This window comes from Phaethon lepturus, unplaced genomic scaffold (genome assembly GCF_000687285.1).
Source record: "Phaethon lepturus isolate BGI_N335 unplaced genomic scaffold, ASM68728v1 scaffold36707, whole genome shotgun sequence".
NCBI classification, from domain to species: domain Eukaryota; kingdom Metazoa; phylum Chordata; class Aves; order Phaethontiformes; family Phaethontidae; genus Phaethon; species Phaethon lepturus.
This window is the reverse complement of record NW_010554726.1, coordinates 5,638-29,042: the sequence shown is the minus strand read 5'-3', so window position 1 is coordinate 29,042 and position 23,405 is coordinate 5,638. Positions and strand designations below refer to the sequence as shown.

The following is a 23,405-nucleotide window of genomic DNA, read 5'->3' as shown; positions in this document are numbered from 1 at the left end:
GTATTGCTGATAGTCTGCCTGAAGATGCTGAATTTGACTCATTTTTCTCTTCTTCATCTTTCTGCTTCTCCCTGACTGCCCAAATACCTGGACATGAGTTTTTGCTAGCATTCCAGTGGTCCCAGTGCTTATCAGAGTCTTTGTAGGATTTTTTGTGTTTGGTGGGGCTTGGGGGTTTTTTTATGTTTTTTTTTTTTTTTAAGGCACTCTTAAGTTTGTGAAGTGCAAAGTCTTCTTTATGTGTAGAAAATGACAGAAATTCCTTCGTAAATAAAAGCAAGTGGGATGGCTCTGTATATTGTGTTGGGGTTGTGTTCCTGCCCACAAATACACTGGTGTCTTGCGGTGTCATGTAAAGTATGTCTGCGATGTTGGTATTTAACTGAATTTTCATTTGATTTGACTGATCTCTCTTCTTCCCCTCCATTAACCTTGTTGGATGAGGGATGAAGGTCAGGTTTTACTACTACAGTAGCCTACTTTAAGGCTTGATTTGTTGAGAATGCTGAAAAAATTAAGTTATGCTGTGCTAATGGATGATTTTGACACTGTATCTTGTGACAGTAGCTAAAATTAGTCCTGATGGACACTCCTTTTGTACAAAACCTCATCCTGTGATTTTTTGAGTGGCTGATAAGCTTTTTCGAGTATGAGTAGTGATGAGGATTTTTGTTGTGTTTGAGCATTGCATCTTGTTCCTGGACAGAAGTAACTGCAAACAGAAAATTGCTGAGTGGTTGCCATCTCTCCTAAATGCAGATATTAATTCCTCAGGGAAGCTGTTTATTGCACAGTGCAGTATTTTGCAGCATGTGCTATATTAAACAAAGACTGAGCAAATTGCAAGGAGGTAATATAATTATGGCTGTTAATGAGAGATGGGACCCAAAACATATGAACAGCATAATGGATTCTGAATTAGAGAGATCCTGCTGCCTTCTAGGCAGTCACATATATAGGGTTTTTGGGAGCCCATTTATTTTTCTTAGTATCATGTAAACTTGTTATATGAAAACATTTAATGAAACAGATTTTTATGGAGCACCTCAGTGTGATTATTGTCGTCCTGTTTAAGCAGGCAGCTCAGTGTGCTTGGGTTGAGGTCACCCCACAGAGCTGGGCTGTTGTATTGATGGGCATTCCTTCTGATGATTTTAATTGAAGATAATTTTTATTTCTAGAAGATAATTTAAAATGATTGCATAAGACACACTGAACTTCATTATTTTATGTTCATTTTACTTTTTTGGTAAGTGTACATAGGACCAATAGTTGAATTAGTGCAACAATAAAGAGAATGTTGTCTTCATCTAGTTTTTCTAATGGAAGAAGTAATTCTCTGTGAGCATTTACAAAATGGAAGGATACAGAAAAAAGTGGAGTAAGGTAGAAAAATGCTTTTCTTCATTTGCTGCGGGTAACTCAGAAGAAGAATGCTGGGTCATGGCGGTAGAGCTGAAGAAAGAGTGCGTGTACAGAAGTGAGCTCTCTGAACAAGAATCTGCATTAACAAACAAAATATCATGTTGGAGCAGAGATTGATGGATACCTGTCTTTGAAGAGCCTGGATAAAACTGAAAGGGGAATACAAGTGTTAATATAAAATTTTCTAATAGTTTTTTTTCTGTAGCTGTGATGATCTAAAGACACAGGCAAGAAAATAACCGTAAGCAGAAATAATCTTTTGTTAAACCAGCCAGTACAGTTGGAAACTTAAGCAAGCTTTCTGAAGACTTCCATGTCTAAAATCTTCTCTGACTTCTTCAACTATATTTTTAGATGGTCTAATAAAAGATTACCTCTACCCACAGAGCTTGTCTAGAGCTTAACATTATGCAAGTTATGTATTTTTTTAAAAAGGTTTCTCTATATAAACTTATTTTTATTTTTTGCCTGTTTGCATTCCTTCCATTTTGTTTGTAACTTTTTAAAAATACAGAAATAGCAAAAATTCTGCATAGTATTCCCAAGCCTGGTCTTATTTGTCAGGGGGATGTGGAGGAATCCTCTTACATGAGTATATAAACATTGACCTTGTATGGGAAGACAAATTCCTCCAATTTCAGAGTTAGTGGACTGGGTCTGGGTATGCTGTTCATGATCTTGGCATTACACTGAAGTGTCTCTGGTTGGGAAGGGAAGAGATGCCTAAAATGTAAGGAAAAACAAGTGACTAAGTAAAAGTAAGGTTTAGGAGGCAGTGTTAACAGTATGAATTCATGCAATTGTAACCCTTCCTGAGCTTATCTTCCACCACTTTTTCCCTTTTGGGATTGAGGTTTTATAAAAACATAGCTTGTGATTCTTGATGAGGCAGGTAGGTGTTTTCCTCCTGGGGTATGGAGAAGCTTGGTTGTGGGACTTGCCACCCTTTTGCGGGATTGGTGGCAAAGCTTGCTCAGATGAAGAAAGGAAGACCTCGTTTCCAGTTCTGTTTTCATCAATAGATCAGAATCATGAAAATTCAGACTTTAAAACAAAACAACAAAAATGCAACCATAAAACAAACTTGGGAGGAATGTTGAGAGCTAGAGAAAAACGTGTGTGTGATTCCTGCTGTTAATGGAGCTTGATATGCATTTGCTGACAGCTTCCAATTACCTATTCACTGGTGTTACCGTTAGTAAATGGACTGTTCTTTTTTTGTATGGACTTTTTTATTTATACTTAAGCTATTACTATTCTATAAGGCATCTTTAAATGACATACTTGGCTAAAATGGCATGGAATATCTTGCAGCAAGCATAGCAACTTGCAAAATCCTTCTGGCACTAGCATCTATAATTCCTACTTTCTGCCTTCATGGATCATTATATAATTGAGTCCATTATACAAAGAACATAACGTGAAACACATTTTTACTTCAAAAAATTTGATTTTTTATTTTTTGTTACAGTATATTACAAATGGCTTTAAAATTATTTTGGAGTGTATTCCTGTTAGCACATGCTGCATGCATACTTAAAGTATTTCTCTTACAAATGAGTTTATAATTGGATTTCTGCGTATAGTCCTTTGTAATTTCAGACAGTAGCATCTTCTGTGGGGGATTTCACTGCTGCTTTGAACTGAAATGTGTCATCTGAACTTAAAAGCATGGCAGGGCTAAGTGTTGGTATGCTATCAGAGATGGTTCTAGGAGCTGTACAGGAAGTGGTATTGGTTGTCTTATATATAGTGCTGTTCTGAGTTAGTTACGAGAGAATGTCAGGCATTGCCTTAGGGGATGTTTGTACTCCCTGGGCATTTGTCTGAAAATGAGTTGTGGCTGCCATGAATTTCCTTAAAAATAAGTAAAGACTCAGTACAAATTTTGGTCTGGGTAATCGCCTGTGATGTATCTAGATTCCTCCTTCAGATTCAGTTGGATATAATATTCTCTTGGATTCCGTGTTGCAAATGGTAAAAAATGTTATTTATGTACTTTTAATAATGCTGAAACTTCATTTCTAAGTTTGTTGCATTTCAGGATGGTACAGTGATTCCTGCTTTTAATCCTTAGATGTGATTGAAAGCTTTAGGATGAAAATAATCCTGTGTAAGATTTCCTGTTTGCTACTTGCTTCCTGTAAAGAAACAAAAATTTAAAGTGTTTTGTTCTCTTCTAGGACACACAGATCATTCAAAGTCTGGAAAAAACACTAATTCGATCTTCAAATCTGCACAGTTCTGCTTTCATCATCCAATGCCCATGTGTGAGAGCTACTTTCTGTCTAACAGTGAGCTGTCAGAAGACAGTTCTGGTATTGGACATGCTAGACCATCCTCAAGTGCTGTCTTGCAGAATTGGAAAAAAGCACGTCATCATCAACGTGTTTTTTCTGTTCATCATAAAAAAGGTGAAAGTGAATTCTTTCCACTCACTGCAGAAGCAGATTACAGCAAGAATGAGGATCTAAATGTTAGCACATCTTCAGGGAATGAAATGTCAGAGAAGAAGCTGCTGCAATGTGGCAAAAGAGAAGTAGAACAAAAGGCAGCTAGAAATTATCCTTTGCCATGTAGCCAAACAACTCGCCTCAGTGAGACTGTGGAGAAAGGCCTACCACTGAGACACAGAACCCACTCCAGTGGTAGCTTAGATGAACTCTGGATGAAGTTTTTGGAGTGCCAGAAGAGACACCAGCACCATGATTTTAGGAGTAACGGTGAGCTGTCCCTTGTTGAACGCCTGGATCGATTGGCCAGGGTCCTTCAGAATCCCATTAAGCATACACTAATACCAACAAAATCTGAAAAGAATGCTTCTGAAAAGAAAATTAAGGGAAGAGAGCAGAAGAAAATAAGACTGCCAGAAAAGAGCATGTCTGAAAGTACCTTAGAGCCTAATGCAGCACATATTGAAGAAGGACCATGTATCACCCATGATAAAAATAGCCTTGTTGAACTCAGGAAAAATAGGTCAGGAGAAAAAATTATCTGCCACATGAATAACATTTTGGAGCACCAGCAGTACCTGGAAACTCCTAGCGACACTTCCTCAGAGACAAGGCTTAGCAGAGATCATGGCACCACGATCAGTTCCACCACTTCAGAATCAGATGCAGTGACCCAAACAGAGATGGAAACTGCTACTCAGACTGAGGTGAGCAGTTCCGTTTCCACCATTGATACTGCCAGGCTGATCAGGGCTTTTGGGCATGAAAGAGTGCGGGTGTCACCAAGACTCTCCCAGCTTTATTATACCATCAGCTACCAGAAAAGTCGCTCTGAAAAGCGGGACAAGGGAAGTGGCAAAGCAGTGGGTGTAAAATATCCAAAGGTTACTTCTGAGACACACAGGAGAAGGAAAGACATCCAGGTATGTGGTCAGTTAGACCAAAAGACAATTTTAACTAATTTTTACAGGAGCTCTTAAACTGCTGTACAGTAGTAGAGTTTTTTATTTGGAGAATCATTTCAAATTTCCCAGAGAATGTTGTTTATATGGTAGGCTTCTGTCTTAGATCTAAGTAGCTCAAACAAGTCTCTGCCTTTCCAGGAATAAGGACGAGATCAAAATATCTTAAAACATCAATTGTACTTTTTTCCCCTTTGTTCTTACATGCCTTTTTTCTCTTCCTTTATTTGTCTTGGGAAGCAAGATTCTGTTCTACCTGATTTCTAGTTACCTGCAGGTTCTGTACTTTAGCAATCCTGAAGACAGCAGTGGTAGGTTGAGGTTGTGGATTTTGACTGCATATTGCTACCTAAATATGTCTGGGCAATGATAAACACTGTTCCATAAAAGTTGGAATTCTTATTTGAATTTTCCTACTGTTTGTCTCTTTTAAATGTTGGAATTATTTTGTCTTGCTGAGTGTTGGTTGTAAGTTTCTTCAATTTCTGTATTTGGCAGTTCAGGTGTATTAAAAGACCAACTCTCATGTTTCTATGTGAAAAGTCTGGAGTAAAGCTGTTTTAAAGTGGAGAAAATCTTTCTTGTTACTTCAGCTGAATTTGGCCATTGCTCTTTGGAGGAGAAATGAAAATTAATTTCGTGAAAGGGGGCCTTGGCATGGATTTGGTGATTATAGTAAGAAATTACAGAGCTTTGTTGTTCTGTAATATACATTAATGCTGAAAAGTACAGAAACAAGTGAGAAATATTTCTTTTTTTGTATTACTGGAAGAAAGTGGTAGTGTCATCATTGCTAATAGATTTCATTGAAATGAGTTAGTTATTTGTTTTTTTTTTATAGAAGCAACTCAAACTCAGTCTCTGTGTCAAGTAAGCTAATGAATGCATGTTTGGGGCAGAAACAGTCTTTTTCAAGACTAAGAATGGTTTTAAAAAGATTTTGTTAATATTTTTATTTACAGTATTTATTTAAAGGTAAAATAAAATTGTCATAAACTTTGCAACATTAGGACCATTAATCAGAACACTGACCATTTAACAATGAAATTAGGATCCAACATTTCTTGCATGGTTGCAGGATTTAGGAGATGATTTTATTCCATATCCCAGTCATAAGACTAATCTTTCAATGTCTATCTCGACCTTAAAAACAACACCTAGTCTTTTGCCTGTTAAAATCACCCATGAGAGAACTGATTGCAGTAATACTTGTATGAGAATAAAGGCTCACTGTTCTTGGTGCTTGATGTTGCATTGAACCCAGGTGGCTTTAGAAAGTAGTGTCTTTTATCCGCTGGTGTAGTGTTCTTTTTAAAATTGCGTATGAAGAGACACATCACCCACCTCAAATAGGGAGTGAAAGAAAATTTACGGCAAAATGGTGAACTTAATTTTAAAATCCAAATTTTTGTAATTTCTGTGATGCTTGGCTGAACAGAAATGAAGATTTTTTTTTTTTTTTAGTTGCAAATGTCTGTGGTTCAGAGACAGGTGTTTGTTTATAGCAGGAGCCCTACTCCTAGAGAGACTACTGTACGAATCTTTCAGGCAAGTGCTGCATTTTGTAACTCAGTTTTTTTATGAGAGCCTATTGTCAGCTCTGCTTCCAGAAAACTTCGTTACAGCTTTTTTTATTTATAGATGCTGAACCCATCCCAGAAGGTTTTTGTCTATTCCAGTTTCTGTTATTTCTAAAGCACTCTTCAAGCTGCCATCTGGTAGCAGGTACAAAGCTAAAGGTTGCGCTATTCAACTGCTGAAGGGCTTTGAAAGCGCTGCACTGAGTATTCTAGTCCAAGTAGGAATATGCATGTCAATATTCAGTACTGAGTGGCTGCTTATATTTATTTCTGCAGGCTGATATGCATGCAAATGGGTTATCTTGGTTTTTTTTCCTTATACTCTCTTCCCTTTTGCTGAGCACATATTCAAATTTGCTTCTGTTCTCTGAAAGAAGATACATATCTACTACATCTGTCTAGTGCACTCTACTAGAGCTGAAATAGCTTTATGAAACTAAAAAACAGTTCTTGCCAGTAAGCATGAGAATAAAAATTGCCTCCTTTTAACGTTCAGATGAAATTATGTTTTGCTTTGAAGTGGTGATAGCAGAGGTTCAATAAAAAGGTAATAAAAAAGCCTTTGTTCATTTCTGTCGTGGCTAGCATTATGAGTTACTAATAGGATACTAATTGCTATGATCAAGGAAAAAATATATCTGTTTTGTAATTAAAAATTAAATTCAGCAGAGTTGCAGAGCTTGGTCTGTGCTGCACTGTTGGATTTGAAGCCTGGGGAAGCACTGTCAGTTAATTGCTGTTAATAAAGCACTAACCTTCCTTTATTTTATATAACCAAAAAGCTTGTGGACTAGATGCGTTACAGAGTATATTCCTTTTTAAATGTCTATCAAGTTATAACGTCATAAAATTTAAATTAATTCATTATAACGAGGTTGTGCTGCTTACATGCCTGCAGCTGGAACTTCTGTTTGCACGAATGGTGAAGATGTGAAACTAGTATTTTGCCTAAGCTGTGCTTTTACCATGCGTCTCCTATTTCTTGTTTTTATTGAGTTTAGTTTTCTCTACCTGGAGAACTTTGTGTAATGAGGATCACAGGGTGAGAGAACTTCCCATGTTTTGAGAGGACTTTGGTCTTTCATGGCAGTGGTATAGAACTGGAGTTCATTGTGAATTTACAAAGCAACGTGTTAATCTTTCAAGACAGTTTGTCCCTCCAGCAAAAGCCAGCAAGCTTTAAAGGCTTTTGGTTTGAGAGGGTAGGAATGTAGGATTCAGTCTAGATGTTTATTCTCCTCCCTCTTTCCAAAGCAGAAATATTTCACACTTTGTGGTCTTTCGTGAAAGTACAGCCAACAAATGATCTTGCCACAGCAAAGGGTTTTTTATAAGTCTGTTTTGACGGACCACATTGTCTCATGAACAAATGGAGGATGCTCAGCACTGTACTGAATCTGATCACAGGCAAGTTCTTGCGTACAGAAACCATGCGCTTTTACTAGAATGGGATGCAGAAAGTGCATTGGTGCATGAGGATAAAGCCAGTGCTGGCTGTTGTATGGCACAGCAGCAAGAGACACTGATCAGCCTGGGATAAACATCTAAATAACAATAGAATCAAGGTACAATAAGTAAATAGTAATGACTATAGCATGTTGGTGTTTTTTTTTTTCCTAGAAGGCAGTCTCCCTTTCATCAGATTCAACTTCTGCAAGCAGCAGTTCTTGGGGACCAAGCTTTGCTCTTAGTAACAAGCGACGGACACGGATGCTAAACAAAGGTATCCAAGCAGGTGAGCTGTTGAATTACAGACTTCTCTTTTCTGTATTTGCTTTTGCCTTTCATCTCTTTGGAAACCGTTCTCGAAAGTGTTGGCACGTTTCTGGTGATGGGTATGTATATGCAGCATTCTTCAAATTCACTTCAAATGCTTTTAGAGAAAGATGTTATGTTCTAATTAAAATGAGCCATTTTCAATTCCTTTCTTGGTTCTGTCTGGGCTTCCTTGGTCCTTGGAAAATGACTTGGGGGTGTTGGTTGATGAGAAGCTCAACATGACCCAGCAGTGTGCGCTTGCAGCCCAGAAAGACAACTGTATCCTGGGCTGCATCTAAAGCAGTGTGTCCAACAGGTCAAGGGAGGGAATTCTACCCCTCTCCTCTGCTCTGGGGAGCCTCCCCTGCAGGGCTGTGTCCAGCTCTGGAGCCCTCAGCACAGGAGAGACATAGACCTGTTGGAGTGGGGCCAGAGGAGGCCCCAGCAATGCTCCGAGGGCTGGAACAGCTCTGCTGGGAGGACAGGCTGGGAGAGCTGGGGGGGCTCAGCCTGGAGCAGAGAAGGCTCCGGGGAGACCTTCCTGCAGCTGACCAGTACCTGAAGGGGGCCTAAAAGAAAGCTGGAGAGGGACTTTTTAGCAGGGCCTGTAGTGATAGGACAAGGGATAATGGTTTTGAACTGAAAGAGGGTAGATTTAGACTAGACGTATGGAAGAAATTCTTCACTATGAGGGTGGTGAGGCACTGGAACAGGTTGCCCAAAGAAGTTATGGATGCTCCCTCCCCGGAAGTGCTCAAGGTCAGGTTGGATGGGGCTTTGAGCAACCTGGTCTAGTGGAAGGTGTCCCTGCCTATGGCAGGGTAGTTGGAACTAGATGATCTTTAAGGGCCCTTGCACCCCAAACCATTCTATGATTCTATGCTTGAGCAGTAGCAAGTTTTCTACTCATTAAGTTTATTAAACTAAGCTTCTGATCCATTTCAATAGTACAGGTGGACTGTGTTTTTTTTTTTTAATCCTGTTTTCTCCACAAGACATCTGTTACTCACAGAATGTATTTTGTAGGCATATGCTATTTCAAAAGGCAACTGCAGTGTTTCATGTTCTTCTTGGTAATATTTTGGATGTTATATTCTATTTAAAACATAAGCTGATCCTGGACTGGTGCGGTTCTGCATTTTGTTTTTTCTGGTGGCGATTATCAGTTTCTTCATTGCTTTCATTTACACGCCAAGTTGCCGTCATAAGATTGAGTAATGGCTTTGTTTTATTCATCAGACATATAAGTTATTTATTTATCATTGCTTTTTTTTATGTGCAAATGGATTGAATCAGAAAAGTATTTTCATGGCTCATCTTCAAGATCATGTTGTGACTTTAGGATGTTAGTTGACACCTTCCCCTTTATATATTTCTGTTAAATATTTGTGGTGGTGTTTCTGTTAAATATTTGCAGTGCTGTGGGCAAACCAATCTTCTATAGCTAAAACATAGTTTTGGATGGGACACACTGGGTAAACTAACGGCTCCAGAAAAACCTGCAGTTCCACTGTCCAAAATGTAAAGCTGAACGTTGACCTGCCATTGTGTCTTTCAGCAGCAGATTTGACATTGACTCTTCAGAGAGTTAACTCAGGTCCCTAGCAAGGGGCATGGCTGGTTCAAGTGCAATTCCCACCCCCCATATATATGCACATACATTATATATACTTGTTTTGCTTCAGGTACTTGGTTTACACCACTTTAATGTTACTCACATTATCATAAAGTAACAATCCTGAGTCACTGTAAACTCTCCTTAAATTGGAATTGGGAGTATAAGAGATGTTGCCTTTTGAAGGTGGGATAAAGAAAGTGATCCTTCAGCTTCAAAGTAAAAATTGAGGGTCGCCCCCTGAACTATGCATGTCTCATGTGCTGATGTTAAAGGACTTCCAGCTGCTCTGGAATAAGATGTTACTGCTTCATTTTCAACTACAGGAGACTTGGAGATTGTGAGCAGTGCAACTAAGAAAAACACTCGAGATGTTGGTGTGACTTTTCCTACCCCAAGATCTAGCCAGACAAATCAACGGCCACAGGACCCCTGGCATCGTGTTGATGGTATTTTTGGAGAGTCAGATGGTATGGTCACAGATCATCAGGCAGCAGGGAGCAAGGGTAAGCAGGAACAGCCAGGCAATTTTTTTGTGGAGAAAAGGATGAAAAGGAGCAGGCTGCATTTACCACAAGGTCGGTCCAAAATATTTTCTCTGCAGACCATAAAAGCATCTCAACAGCAACCAGCAAAATACGTGAGGAGAGTTAGCTAGGACAGGGAGTGACCTCCGTCACTAGGACAGTCAGTTCTTATTCTGGTTTTCATCAATGAATTTTAAACCAAACGCTATGTCAAGTGAGCTCTCCAGTGCTCTATTACGATGGTGTTTTCAATCAAGCTGTTAGATGCAGCCTATCCAGTGAAGGTAGTAAATAGGAAGCAATGAGTAAGGCAAGGAAAGATGAATGAGATGGGAATAATCTAGATAGTTAATTTTGATTTTCAAGGTATAAAAGGCACTGTTAAGCTCTGAGTAACTGGTCACTGTAAGTTGTACTTACTGTTTCATGTACTGAGATGTCAAAGAACAAGTATTTTTTCAGGAGTACTTGAGGGAAGACTGTGGTACCAGAAGAACTAGACTGGTCTCCCTCTTTTAGCTAGAGTTGCATTTTTGCAGCCTCCTGACTTTTTTTTTTCTTTTGGTAAACTTCCTGTCAGTCTTTACCAATGTCATGATGAAATGTTTAAATATATTTTCCTTAGTCATCGTTCTTGTTGTTATAGGGACAAATCATTCTCTCTCATACTGGTTGAATTTAGAAAATGTAGAATATCTGCTCAGAGTACGAAGTGAGGTATTCAAAACCCATTATGCATGTAAACTGTGAGTAATTTAATTCTTGTATACATATGTAACATTTGGAAGATGTAACGCATTTGATCTTAAAAAATATCTATAAAAAGCTGTAGTTCTTAGGACAGCACAGAGGCTCCTTAAAAATTTGTAATTACTGATAAATAACTATTCTTTCTATAAAGAGAGAACCTTGCAAACTAAGCCATTTTGTGCTTTTTCAAAAGTGTTGTTTGATAAAGACTTGCTGGTTTTCTGACGCTTGGCAAAGGAATTCTTTTGAAACTGCCAAAGGTGTCTGCTACAGAGTCCCACTGTTATTAAACTGAAGTGAGTATTTATTGCAGTGTTAGGCCACTGATTGGATTTAGCTAAGACCTTGGGCATTGTCATGGTTTAACCCCAGCTGGCAGCTGAGCCCCACACAGCCACTTACTCACTCCCCACTGGTTGGACGGGGGAGAGAATCAGAAGGGTAAAAGTGAGAAAACTTGTGGGTTGAGATGAAGACAGTTTAATAGGGAAAACAAAAGCCGTGCACGCGAGCAAAGCCAAACAAGGGATTCACTCACCCCTTCATCATCAGCCGGCAGGTGTTCAGCCATCTCCAGGACAGCAGGGCTCCATCACGTGTGACGGTTACTTGGGAAGACAAACGCCATCACTCCGAATGTCCCCCCGCTTCCTCCTTCTTCCCCCAGCTTTGTATACTGAGTGTGACATCATATGGTCTGGAACATCCCTTTGGTTTCTTGGGGTCAGCTGTCCCGACTGTGTCCCCTCCCGGCTTCTTGTGCACCCCCAGCCTTCTCGCTGGTGGGGTGGGGTGAGGAGCAGAAATGACCTTGACTCTCTGTAAGCACCGCTCAGCAATAACAAAAACATCCCTGTGTTATCAATGCTGTCTTCAGCACAAATCCAAAACACAGCCCCGTGCTAGCTCCTGTGAATAAAATTAACTCTATCCCAGTCAAAAACAGCACAGGCATGAAGGGCCATAGATAGGGGTGGAAAATAGGCATGAGTATTGTTTACAAATCTTTCTTTTCTCTTCTGTGGTCTTTAACAGGGATTTCATGGTTCGTCCAAGCAGAAGATTTGAAATCTGAATCTAGGAAAGAAAACCATTCCAATTCCTTTTCTGGTCCTGGTCCATCTTGGTTTGAACCATTGACCGGTACAAAGCCTTGGAGGGAGCCTCTCCGAGAGAAGAACTGGCAAGAGGAGCAGCACAGCAAAATGATTCAGCCAGCAGTTCCAGAAAAAGATGCTGAGAACAAGTCATTACGACCGTTTGTGAAGCTTACGCTACAGGTAGAAGCACACTCTGAGCTATAAGGCTGCTGGGATCTCAGTTAGGATTTCAGGAGTAATGCTGAATCTTGTAGAAATATTTTTTTTTCCTTTTTTTTTTTTGTTATTTCACCTCTATAATCAGTGGAAGCCAACACATTACAGACTGCTCCTTAAAAAACCAACCAAACAAAAAAACCCAACAAAAACAAACCCCAAGAAAACCAATGAATTTGTCCATCCTGTTTTGTTATGGTAATCTGGGTTTCCACAGTATCCTAATATATTTGAATTGACCTAGTATTTTAGGGCTTAAATAATTTGGCTTCAGGAACTAGAGGGAATGTAGCTGAGGTAGTATCAAGTCATACTTGCTTCCACGGAGAAATAATACTGTGTGATGTACATAGTATGTGATTAAAATGGGCTTTAATTCATACGGTGCAAACAGTGTATGTGTGTGTACATACACACACGTGCATATATGGTGTACACTGAAGATCAGGTGTGATCAGTATAAATATCTGTGGAAAAATACAGATGTAGTGTACAGAAATATTTTTGAAAGAGATTGTCCACAGTAAGTGAAATGTAAATTAGGAAGTGCTAATTAAGGCACACTTCTGAAGTTTCTTTAAATTCAATTGCCTCTGCTCATGTGCTCGGAGACTGCTCTGTGATGGAAATTGAAGTGTGGCAAACAGAGATATCAGGGGATTGCTTTCAAAACTCCATTTCTGATCCAAAATGAAGTGCTAATCTTGATGTGTCCACTGATTTATGGCAAGGGACACTCTAATAAGTTACAGAATCTTCTATGGGCTCAACTTTGTGAAATTTGCTATGCTTTTTTGAGAGGAGGTTTGTGTCCCTTTTGCTAATTATTTTAACATTTTTTCTTTCTGGGCAGTCAGTTTTCTGGTTGTTGACAAATAGTTTGTTAAACAAGGTCTCTGAGGATCCACCCAGCATCAAGGATACAAGATTTTGTCTGTTATACCAAATGCTACTTTGACAGGATTTTTTTCTGTGCTTTGGTGATGGTGTTAGATATTTTGATTATTCCCTTCCAGCTCTAGGGAGACAGTCTGGCCACTTTAGACTTTGTTTTGTGTCATCCCATCTTAGGAGGCTCTTGCAGCGCATCGCCCTGATTTCATCTCCCGCTCTGGAGAGCGTGTGAAGCATCTAAAGCTTGTAATGGAGGAAAGGAGGATACAGAGCGTACTGCAGTCCGAACGTGAAGAGCTATTTAATCCTCCAGAGAAAAGAAAGGGCTACAGAAATGCAAGTCACATGCTGTCTGACAGAGGTACCTTCATGGTTCTGCTCTTTATGTTCTATAGGAATTAATGAATTTTCACATTATACTTAAGGGTGTGTGTAATTTTAATACAAGTATTACAGTTATTTAACATTATTGTCTATAAGAGTCCATAACTTATAAAGGAGTGAGATTGTTGCAGTAGTGTTCTTTGGGAGAAGTAGACTTATTCACTGTTCTCTTATATCAAAATTTTCCATTTAGGTTTTCTGGTTAGAGAAAAGAGAAGAACAATTCCAAAGAGTGAAATGGTTCAAAGATCTAAACGGTAAGGTTAAGAAAACTCTGTTTCAGGGAAATAGGTGACCTGAATAAATGGGTAGGCGAGATGGATGAATTGTATCTGCAGTCAAAGAACTGGCTGTTGGGGGTAACTCAGCTTTTTTAGTACAAGATGTAGATACCTTATCAGAGGAAGAAAGCACCTCTTTAGAAAACCTGAGAAACAAGATAGTTTTGGAAAATTTATTTCTGTGTTCTGCTGCAGTATCTGCAATTCAAGCACTACAGCAAACCATGCAAGTACTGGATCCCAAAAGGAGATGAAATGGTCTAGTGGCCCACACCCTCCATCTGTATGGTTTTAAACACTAACAAACTAGGTAATTGGTGCAGGAAGTGAGGCATCATTTCACCAAATGAAAGTAGCTTTATGTAAGAAATAACTACCCTCAAAGGAACCTTCAAGGTCAGGTTCGACGGTGCTCTGAGCAACCTGCTCAAGTTGAAGATGTTCCTGCTCACAGCAGAAGGGTTGGTCTAGATGGCCTTTAAAGGTCCCTTCCAATCCAAAGATTCTGTGATTCTATGAATGGGGAGGCTTTTACCCTTGAAGAAAACCACCTTATGATAGAATTTACCTTATTTTTGACTCAAGTAATTCATGTATAAAGCACACAGCACACTAACTCTGTATTAAACATTTGGAATAGCTATGCTAGAGAGAGCATGTGAAAGTATAATAAATAATGGAGTTTGCTGCTAGATTCTTAAACGGTAGCAGTTGGGCCAAGAAGAGGTGGTTTGGAAGAGTACCAGTTGAGAAACAACATAAATACTTAAAAGTAAATCAAAGACTCATGAAGTTGTCTCTGATAACTTGTAAAGTTACATAAAGATACAATGATACTGTAAGTTATTTAGAGTAAAAAAAAAAGAAAAAGGTCAAGAGTGTATCTTGCGGCAAGAAATAGTAAAAAAAAAAGAAAAAGGTCAAGAGTGTACCTTGCGGCAATTTTAAGTATTTGGGTGCAAACCGACACACGTTTGCGTCCTTCACTTCTCTTGCCGGTCTGAAGTATTATTTTCCTGCTGGAATTACTACCAAGACAACTGTCAAAGATACCCCTCCTGGCTGGTGGGCTGTATTGATTTGCCATGTTCAAAATGGGGTGTGTTGAAGTACTTTCAGATAATATGAGTTGAACATAGATGTGTTTAAAAATATTTGAAGTGCCAACAGTAATTATGCAAACTCATTACACTGATGTAGGAACGAAACAGTCTGTAAAAGAGTATAACGCAGTGTTGTATCTGTAACAAGTTTTTTTTTTTCTCTTATTTGCTGATTAGCAAATCAGCATGTTAAGAAAGGAGTTATAGTAAGATCTGTCTTGCTTTAAATATTACAGGACTGAAATTTTTGAACGTTGTTCTTTTCCACCTCCTGTAAACCCCAGTGCTTTTGAAGCTGCCTATCTCTTGGCAACCACTGTCATGAAATTCATAAAGCTTTGTGGTCTTAAAGGAAGATTTGGGGAAGGTGGTGTGAACAATACGTTGCCATCCTAGCTCTCAGGTCCCTCCTTTAGATGGTAGCATGTAAAACAGGCTAGAATAGTGCCCTGACTCGGTACTGAGTACCAGTCGCCTTCAGTTCAGAGCATCCCTTCCTGTTTGGCTCTGGTATGGGAGAAGTTCAGCACTGGAGAAGACAAAGCATTCACCTGAACAGGGCAACATGGCTGAATGTTGAAAATATTGAAATTTTGAAAAGTTGCCTAGATAGCTAAATCAGGTTATTCTTGTGATAAAGATATTGCATGGATAAACATGTTACTCGGAATCAGCATATCCTCAAAGCGATGGGGCTATCCGGTACTGAAGATACTGAAGCTAAAACCTAATAAAGGTAATCATACCAGCTGTATGGTCATTTTAAGGTTATAAATATTGCTTTTAGGAGGGTGCTGCTTGCAGGAGGAAGGCATTATGGGATGTGGGAATTTCCGGTATCACAACTGCTATGTATTCCACATTTTCCCTGTATGACACTAGTAAACCCCCAAATAAATGTTTCTGTGATGTGGCTGGCCAGTAGCCTTTAACAGAATGTGAAGATAAAACAGAGGATGTGGGGGTTTTTTTGTATCAATAAGTTCCTTCCTTTCAAGTCACTATTTTTGACTTTTTGTATTTACACTTAAGGATCTATGAGCAGCTGCCAGAGGTGCAAAAGAAGCGAGAGGAAGAAAAGAGAAAAATGGAATACAACTCATACCGTCTGAAAGCACAGCTTTACAAAACAGTAGGTGTTCTGGTCAAGTATTTATACTGGACCATTTTACAATTTTTTTTCCTGAGGTCACAAGCATTATAGTAATATTTTCTAAATGTTAGTTCTGTGGTATTATTTTGCAACTTCTACATGGTTAGGATATACTAGCATTTAATCAGGGTTAAAGCAGTCAGGCTTAGTTTTTTTTCCCCTTTAACTGGGAACAAAAAAAATCCCCCTACCTAACCTGAAATCCTTCCTGTATCTACACATGGTGTATGGGAAAAAAGACAACGAAGCATGGTCCTGATTGAAGTGTACAAAAAAGGTCTTGTGCAGTCTTCAAGGAAGAACAGAGGGGTTGTGGAGCCTATTTAAAGAAGGTATTCCATGGACAGCCTCTTTGAACTGAAGGCTGCTGGTTTTGCTCTCGTGCACCCTCGCTGTAGATGGATTTAGCTTACACCATTCACAGCTAACTTTGCAACCATGGTTAACAATACTTGGAGTCATCATTCTTAGTTTTGCTCCAGTGGAGAACAGGCAGTCCTGGTGGTAATTTGTTAACTTGGAGGGCCCTAGATTTCGCCATTACGCGTTTGTTCAGCTGGTAGTGTGGGCTTACCACACTGGCACTGCTCAGCCTAGGATCTCCTCTGTCTGGCAAGCTGTAGAATAAGCCAGTATCCATAAGCATGGGTGTGACTAACTCTGAACCGCAAACACTTATCCAGCAGTTCAAGAACAGTTTCTGTGCTGGGGCACACAGCAGCAGAGCAAAGGTGGAGTGAGGGCTCCAGGATTTTGATGAGCAGGAGAAGGAGACAGTGGGGCCCGTTTTGCTGGGTTACTCTAGGACTCTGCTGAATCCTCCCTCATTCTGCCATGAAGCAGTGAGATCCCTGCAGGGAGCTGCTTCTGTCCCAGCTAACAGCTGCTGCTAATGCTCTTCCACCCTAGCTGTCCAAGTTGTGTAACATGTACTTTGTGTCTATCTGTTAAATGCAGGTTTGATTAATGACAGAAAGATTGAAAAACCCTGTGCTAGAGACTCATCTGGGTTAAGCATGATATGTAACAAGGAAGAGAGTCTTTTGTCCTTATGCCCTCTCTGTGCACACATTTAATTATCTGTGTTATTTATTATTCTGTTCTATATAATAATATGCTATTATTTCTGTGTTAACAAGCAGTATCAATTTATACACAATGATGTGATAAATGTCCTGATAAAACAGAGGAGGCACATTTGTCCCCTCTGAGAAGCGCATATCCAAAACTGACCAGTGTATCACTTTTTGAGCTGTTATAGGCATTCCTATGCGTAAGCTTTCTCTTAAGACTTAGTAAGAACTAAAAGATGAGAAACAAAAGTTTGCAATGCAAGCGTTGAGGTTCTAACCCGACTTCTAACCTTCTCGCTCTTTCACTAACCCATATACCATAAAACATAGACTTCTGGGGAACTCTGGCAATAGGCAATACAAGCCTATTGGCTTGCATTACGAGCCTCAGTGGTTTAAGGACGTGCATTAAAAATTAAAACTGATTTTTTTTCCCTCTGGATCTTAAGGTTCTACTTCAGTTTTAGCATTGCAACTCTTTCTTGGCTGAGGTGTCCTACCAGAGCTGGAATAATAGGGTTAGTTATTTGTTGGGAACAGCAGTAATTGGATTTTAAAAGTCAGGACTCGTAACACAATGTATTATCCAGAATACCTCCCTAATCTGATTGTGGGTTCTCACCACTAGAATTACTGGAATTTGATGCTGTGCTTTTGCAGGGTATATTCAGGACATATTTTTTCACTAGTCTGAGAGTCTCAGATTCCCGTACAGTCAGGTCTTAAGAGTTAATGAATGCTGGCAGTCCTCGACTTGAAGTAGCGTATTCAGCTGGAAGCAGAGAGGGAATTGGATCGGACGCTTTGTATGTAAGTGGGGTTTTGATTGGAAGAGGGATGGTGATTCATTGCAGTAAATATTGTAATCTTTTTGTCTTCCTTGATGATGCAGAATAGCTGTAGTAGCTGTAAATACAGTGAATAGTTTGTTTAGAATTTGGTTGATGTGTTGCTGAGAGCATCAGTTTCTAAGCGGATCTGATTGTGCATGAAAAAAAGAACCACAGATTTTGTGGAATGACTCCAAAGATGACAGAGTATTAGGAGAAGAAAACGGCTGGTACAAAAGCTAGACTAAAAACACATGTAATCTAGGGTTGTATTATTTAAATGATCTGTAGCGCTGTACCCAAACCGCGGTCTGAATATCTCTCATAGTGACAAGTTTGTGAACTGCTGATGTGGAACAGCAGATCAGTACTCTGGAATAGATCTGACTCTTATTTTAATTGCAGTCACCTAGAGGGGTCTTCTTGTGCCTTATACAAACCCAGGAGGGGACACTTTCTTCCAAGATTGTGTGGCATGTATCCAGCCAAAGCTTGGGAAAGGTGGAGGAGGCAGAGACTCAATTCCCCTGCTCCGGTTTGTGTGGGGGTCAATAGTGGAGTTGGGCATAGTACTTGTGTTGTCTGACCCCCAGGTCAGTGCTTAGCAGTATGACTTGTCCCTACCGAAACCTCTTTGTCCTTCACTTTTTGGATTTTGACAGGCTAGCACTGGACATCTAGGGAAAGGATGTAGTCAGGCCCCAGCCACTCTGGAGTGCAGCTTAGTACGTTAAACTGCTGGTGAAAGTGTGTGCCGAGACATCCTGTTCTGCACTGTCTAAGGCTTACACTTCTATTTTCTTGGCTGACTTTCTGCTGTGCAAATGTTAATACCTAGCAGAGGAGCGCTAATGAAAGAGCTGGCCAGGTGGGGATGTCTAATCTGCAGGCCAGTTTGCTTAGTGAAGGAGAGTCTGAGCACTTATTCTCTCCCAGCACCTGTAGCTGAACACATTGTTGTAATAGTGAAATGTGCTTATACCTTAGATTTATTATATCTCAGCCATGGTGTAATATGGTGCTGGGACACTGGTTCTTCTATTTCTGTCACTGATGCCAGAGGAGTAGACATGTAAAAGTAAAACTAGGTGTACACCTCACTAATAGCGGTACAGGTGGCTCTGAGGATGGTGTTATCTAGCAGTACAGTGTGCATGCCATTTCTACGGGGCGTTGAAGGCTCACAGCTTAGGGCTGATTAAAATTTGGGAAAGGAAGCAATGAATTAAACATGTACACGCAGTCATACCTGTATGTACATGAACATGGACAAATGTTTGCTGAAGTATCCTCACACCAGAATTTAAAGGTATGTTAGGTACAATGGCATATTGATGTAAATTAAGGGCATTTTTAAAAGAAAAATGAACACCAGCTTCTTAGAAATGTATTGTGAGAAAACAAACAAGCAAAAAAGTGTGATCAACGACAGCTACTATGTGGGACATACTGCTCTCTGGAGGCAGCGTGTCGCTCTTCATTAGCTGTAGGGAACCAAAGGTAATGATCTTAAATTAGCATCCAGGTTGAGGCATGAGATGAAACTGAGTTTATTTGGCTCAAAATAGGACCGCAGATGACTGAATAGCTATGAAAAAAATTCTCTTACCTTTTGTAAAGTACAAGTGAAAATACTCATACAGGACGCTGGAGAAATAAGGCTGTCAGTGCTTGTTTTAAGGCATTTGTGTGCTACAGTGGCAGTGTGGGAGGTGAGGAGAGAATGAAGTAGCAGTTCTGTTAGCACTGAGGGAGGATGGCATCCTCGGGAGGAAACAGTATGGGCTCATATAACTGGAAATCGAGATTCCTGTGCTAGAAGGTGACTGAGAGGGTTGCACAGGCATTCTTAATTTTTCGAATCGTTAAATGCTTAACTTTATTAAGATAGCAAAGTTATTTTTATCACAGGATGCACATGGGTCTGGCGGTCATGTTCTGTCCCAGTATCCCTTTGCTTTAGTACTTTTAATTTCAAATAGAGCATAAAATTATACTGGTCAGATAAGGGAATGGTGCATGCCCTTTAATTTTGAAAACTGTGTAGTCGAGACAGATTTCTGATTTGATGGCAGCATAAATCAAAACTCTTTCAACCCCAGTGAATTGAAGTGAAAATGAATTCTATGAGTTTATCAGATAGAAATTCGTTCCATTACTGAAGCTTTTCCATTAGATTTAGTGCGTTTGTCATTTTTGTAAATAGGGAGCATGGGCAAAACCTCCATAAAGGGGATAGCAAAGTTATTAATTTATTTATCTCCCCTTCAAAAAGAAAAAAAATATATTAGCATTCAGGAACACTAATCACTCTTATTTATGGATGGGACATGTCCTTTAGAGCCTATGCAAGATAGGGGCCACAAGGTGTCACTACCCCAAAGGAAAAACCACATGCTTCTAGAGGTGTAACACTGAATTGCACTTTGCTTATTGCTTTACAGTAGGTTTTTTTTTTTTTTAATTTTGTTTTTCATCCCCTTGGCTACGTTTTCCCTCCTGTCAGCAACATGTTAAGGTTTTTTGTTTTGTAGTCACTTCCTGGAAGTGGAGCGAAGAGGGGAGATAGCATCTAATTGCTAGCTGGGCTTGCTTATTAGGTTGCAAAGGGGCCTGTGAGCTGTAAGGACTGTTCAGAGGTTTTCTGGCGTGAGGCGTCTTGAGCCCTTCTGAGGCTTCATGGAAGCACTGGGGACAGATTTCACACTGTGATTCACGTCAGCAGCCTTGCTTCTTTTTACATGTATGTATGTAAGCAGAGTATCTATTCTGTATTGGTGTATACACTATATATACTATGTGTACATACTATATGCACGTGTACTGCGTACTCTGTGTGTGTGTCTATGAAGAGCTGAGCTACGTGTTGCATTCATCTGTGTGGTCTCATCAGGTAATGGCTGTATCACTCCCACTGCTGTTAGTAATATATGAGTTACCCAAAGCTCTTACTTTATCGTACGCTTCTGTAAAGCTACATAATATGTATTCCATGCTTCAGAACACCAGTGATCTGCCGGCTGAGCTAGCGGAATGATGTGGTGTTTCATTATCTGGATTGTCCATCCCTATAAGAATGGGTCACGCTAGCAGGTGCCTGGGGAAGAATACTGTAACAGAGCCAGCGTTAGCAGTACTTTTCAAAGATATTTGAACAATCTGGTGTGATTTATGTCCAAGGAGCTTTGAATCCATCTTTGTAGTGGTGGTTTGGGTTTTTTTTTAATTTTTTAATTTATTTAATGAATTTGTCCACTTGCGTTGTGGGGTGTAAATGTCTGGTTACAGCAGCACCACAGGGCAGAGTTCCACAGTTTAACTGCACAAGACTGTGACTGTTCATACTAAGTATCCTGTATCTTTTTGTTTTGTTTTGTTTCTTTAAAATCTGTTACCGGTTATTTTATATGATGCCTCCCCAGATTATTTTTGGAAGAGTCTGCAAATAACAATACCTTTTCACCTGCTTCAGGCTGCTCAGGATTGTATAGACTTTCATCTCTTCCCCTTTAGTCATGACTCATCCCTCCCACTGTAGTGAAGAGTCCTAATTTTTTCAGTTGTTTATCATAGAAAACACTTTCTTTATCTTCCACTATGCTTGTTATTCTTCTCTGTAACTCTTCCAGTTTTCCTGTGTCCTTCATAAATGTATTGCAAACTGGGGAACACTTGACGCCCTGAAGTTTGTATTCAGGAGGTGAAGAGTGAGACGTGCATCATGGTTAGTTGGGGAAACAGTCTGTCAGCTAATGTCAAGATGTATTCTGATTCCTCAGACTTGTTGCTGACCATTTCCACAGAAGCCAGCACAGGGGTATCCTGATGTTTTTCGTACCACTGAGTGAGAAGCAACTAGGCTGCCTTAGCTGTCCTAAAAGGTTTAGATAAAACAGTAAAAAATGGCTATTACCCCTTGATGCTCTGTTCAGAAAACTTGTTCACAATATCTTCATGCTTAGTGTTTTTAGAGGAATAATACTCATTTTCTTGCTTTGTTTTTATCTTTCAGAAAATCACCAACCGTGTCTTAGGGAGAAAGGTGCCTTGGAACTGATAAAGATCTTCTGTTCAAACGGAGGTGTATTGTGCAAAGGAGATTGTGATGTGAAACAGATAATGCATAATACTTGTGCAGTGTATGTTTTGTGGTATTCAGTTGTGTCATTTTTGTACTAATATAATCTTGCCGCATTTAAGAAGCAATGATTTGATACGAATGACAGGTTTTTAAATAAATGACTGAGTTTTGTAGTAGTATTATGCACTTCCAAAGTAAACACAGTTTGGAAGTACTTGGTTCATAATATAACTATCTGATTGGAATAGCAGTTCGATATATTTATTTTAAATAGTTTTTAACTGATTTTTAAATTTTTTTATTTCCTGTCTCAATGTAGAAAACTTACTTGTAATGTTTTGTACTGCAAAAAACCCTTAAAAAAATAACATCAGATCAGTTTGTAGGGACTACTGAAGAAATCATGAAGCCTATCTTCGCAGTTGTGCTCTATGGACAGCATGTGGGGAGACTGGGCCGTGGTTACCTCTTAATCTACCTACAGAATTTAAGAACTTGCAAGGTAACTGCAGTGGCTGTTTAAACTGGATGTTATTAGCACCTGAAAGAGTGGAGGAGTCATGACTTCACTGACCTTTTGCTTGGTTTGCTGTCTTTCTGTATGAACCAGGAGAGTCTAATCAGAACTTTTTTATGATGCTGGGAATTTTTAAGCCTTGCCTGGGAGAGTCCCCTTCACTTCATTAGATGCTTGCATTCTGACAGGATACTTGATTGTACACTTAACTAGCAGCACAGTCGCAAAAGATGAAATACAAAGATTGTGGTTCTTGATGATGGAAGCCTGAAGTCTCAGTTTCATTTGCTTATCACAATAGACCTCGTACGATGTATAAACAGGAAAAGACATCTGAGGAAAACTAAGTGGGTGCGAACAGTGGTTTCCTATTTTCTGTACTTCAGATGTTCATAGCAATTTAGTTCAAGGAACAGCTGTAACGGTTCACCCAATTCTGCAGAGGATGAGGCACAGCTCGGAGATTTTGACCTCTTGTGTTCACTAAGAATTTCGTAGAACTTCTTGTTTCACCCCTTGGCTGAGCCATCCAGCGGTGGCTACAGTCCAGCTCTGACGTTACCCCTGGAGTTTACACTGGGATGTAAAATGATGGGGAGTAATGTGATTCCCTTGAAGGTCAGTAGAACTACACCAAAATACCCTAGACAAAAGATTTGGGATAGTATTTTTCAAACTGTGTCCTGTAATGGTGGTACCACAT

The 23,405-nt window shown here is 39.6% G+C and overlaps 1 protein-coding gene across 1 annotated transcript; it reads left to right on the top strand.

Annotated features, from left to right (window-relative positions):
• Positions 1-4,426: 4,426 nt before the first annotated feature.
• Positions 4,427-16,180, top strand: LOC104616194 (Alstrom syndrome protein 1-like; the record flags this gene model as incomplete). Its single annotated transcript, XM_010291944.1, has 7 exons — positions 4,427-4,801; positions 8,041-8,155; positions 10,120-10,371; positions 12,106-12,350; positions 13,458-13,641; positions 13,858-13,921; positions 16,081-16,180. Coding segments are annotated over exons 1-7 (1,335 nt in total), but the record flags the coding sequence as incomplete, so codon positions are not given.
• Positions 16,181-23,405: the final 7,225 nt, after the last annotated feature.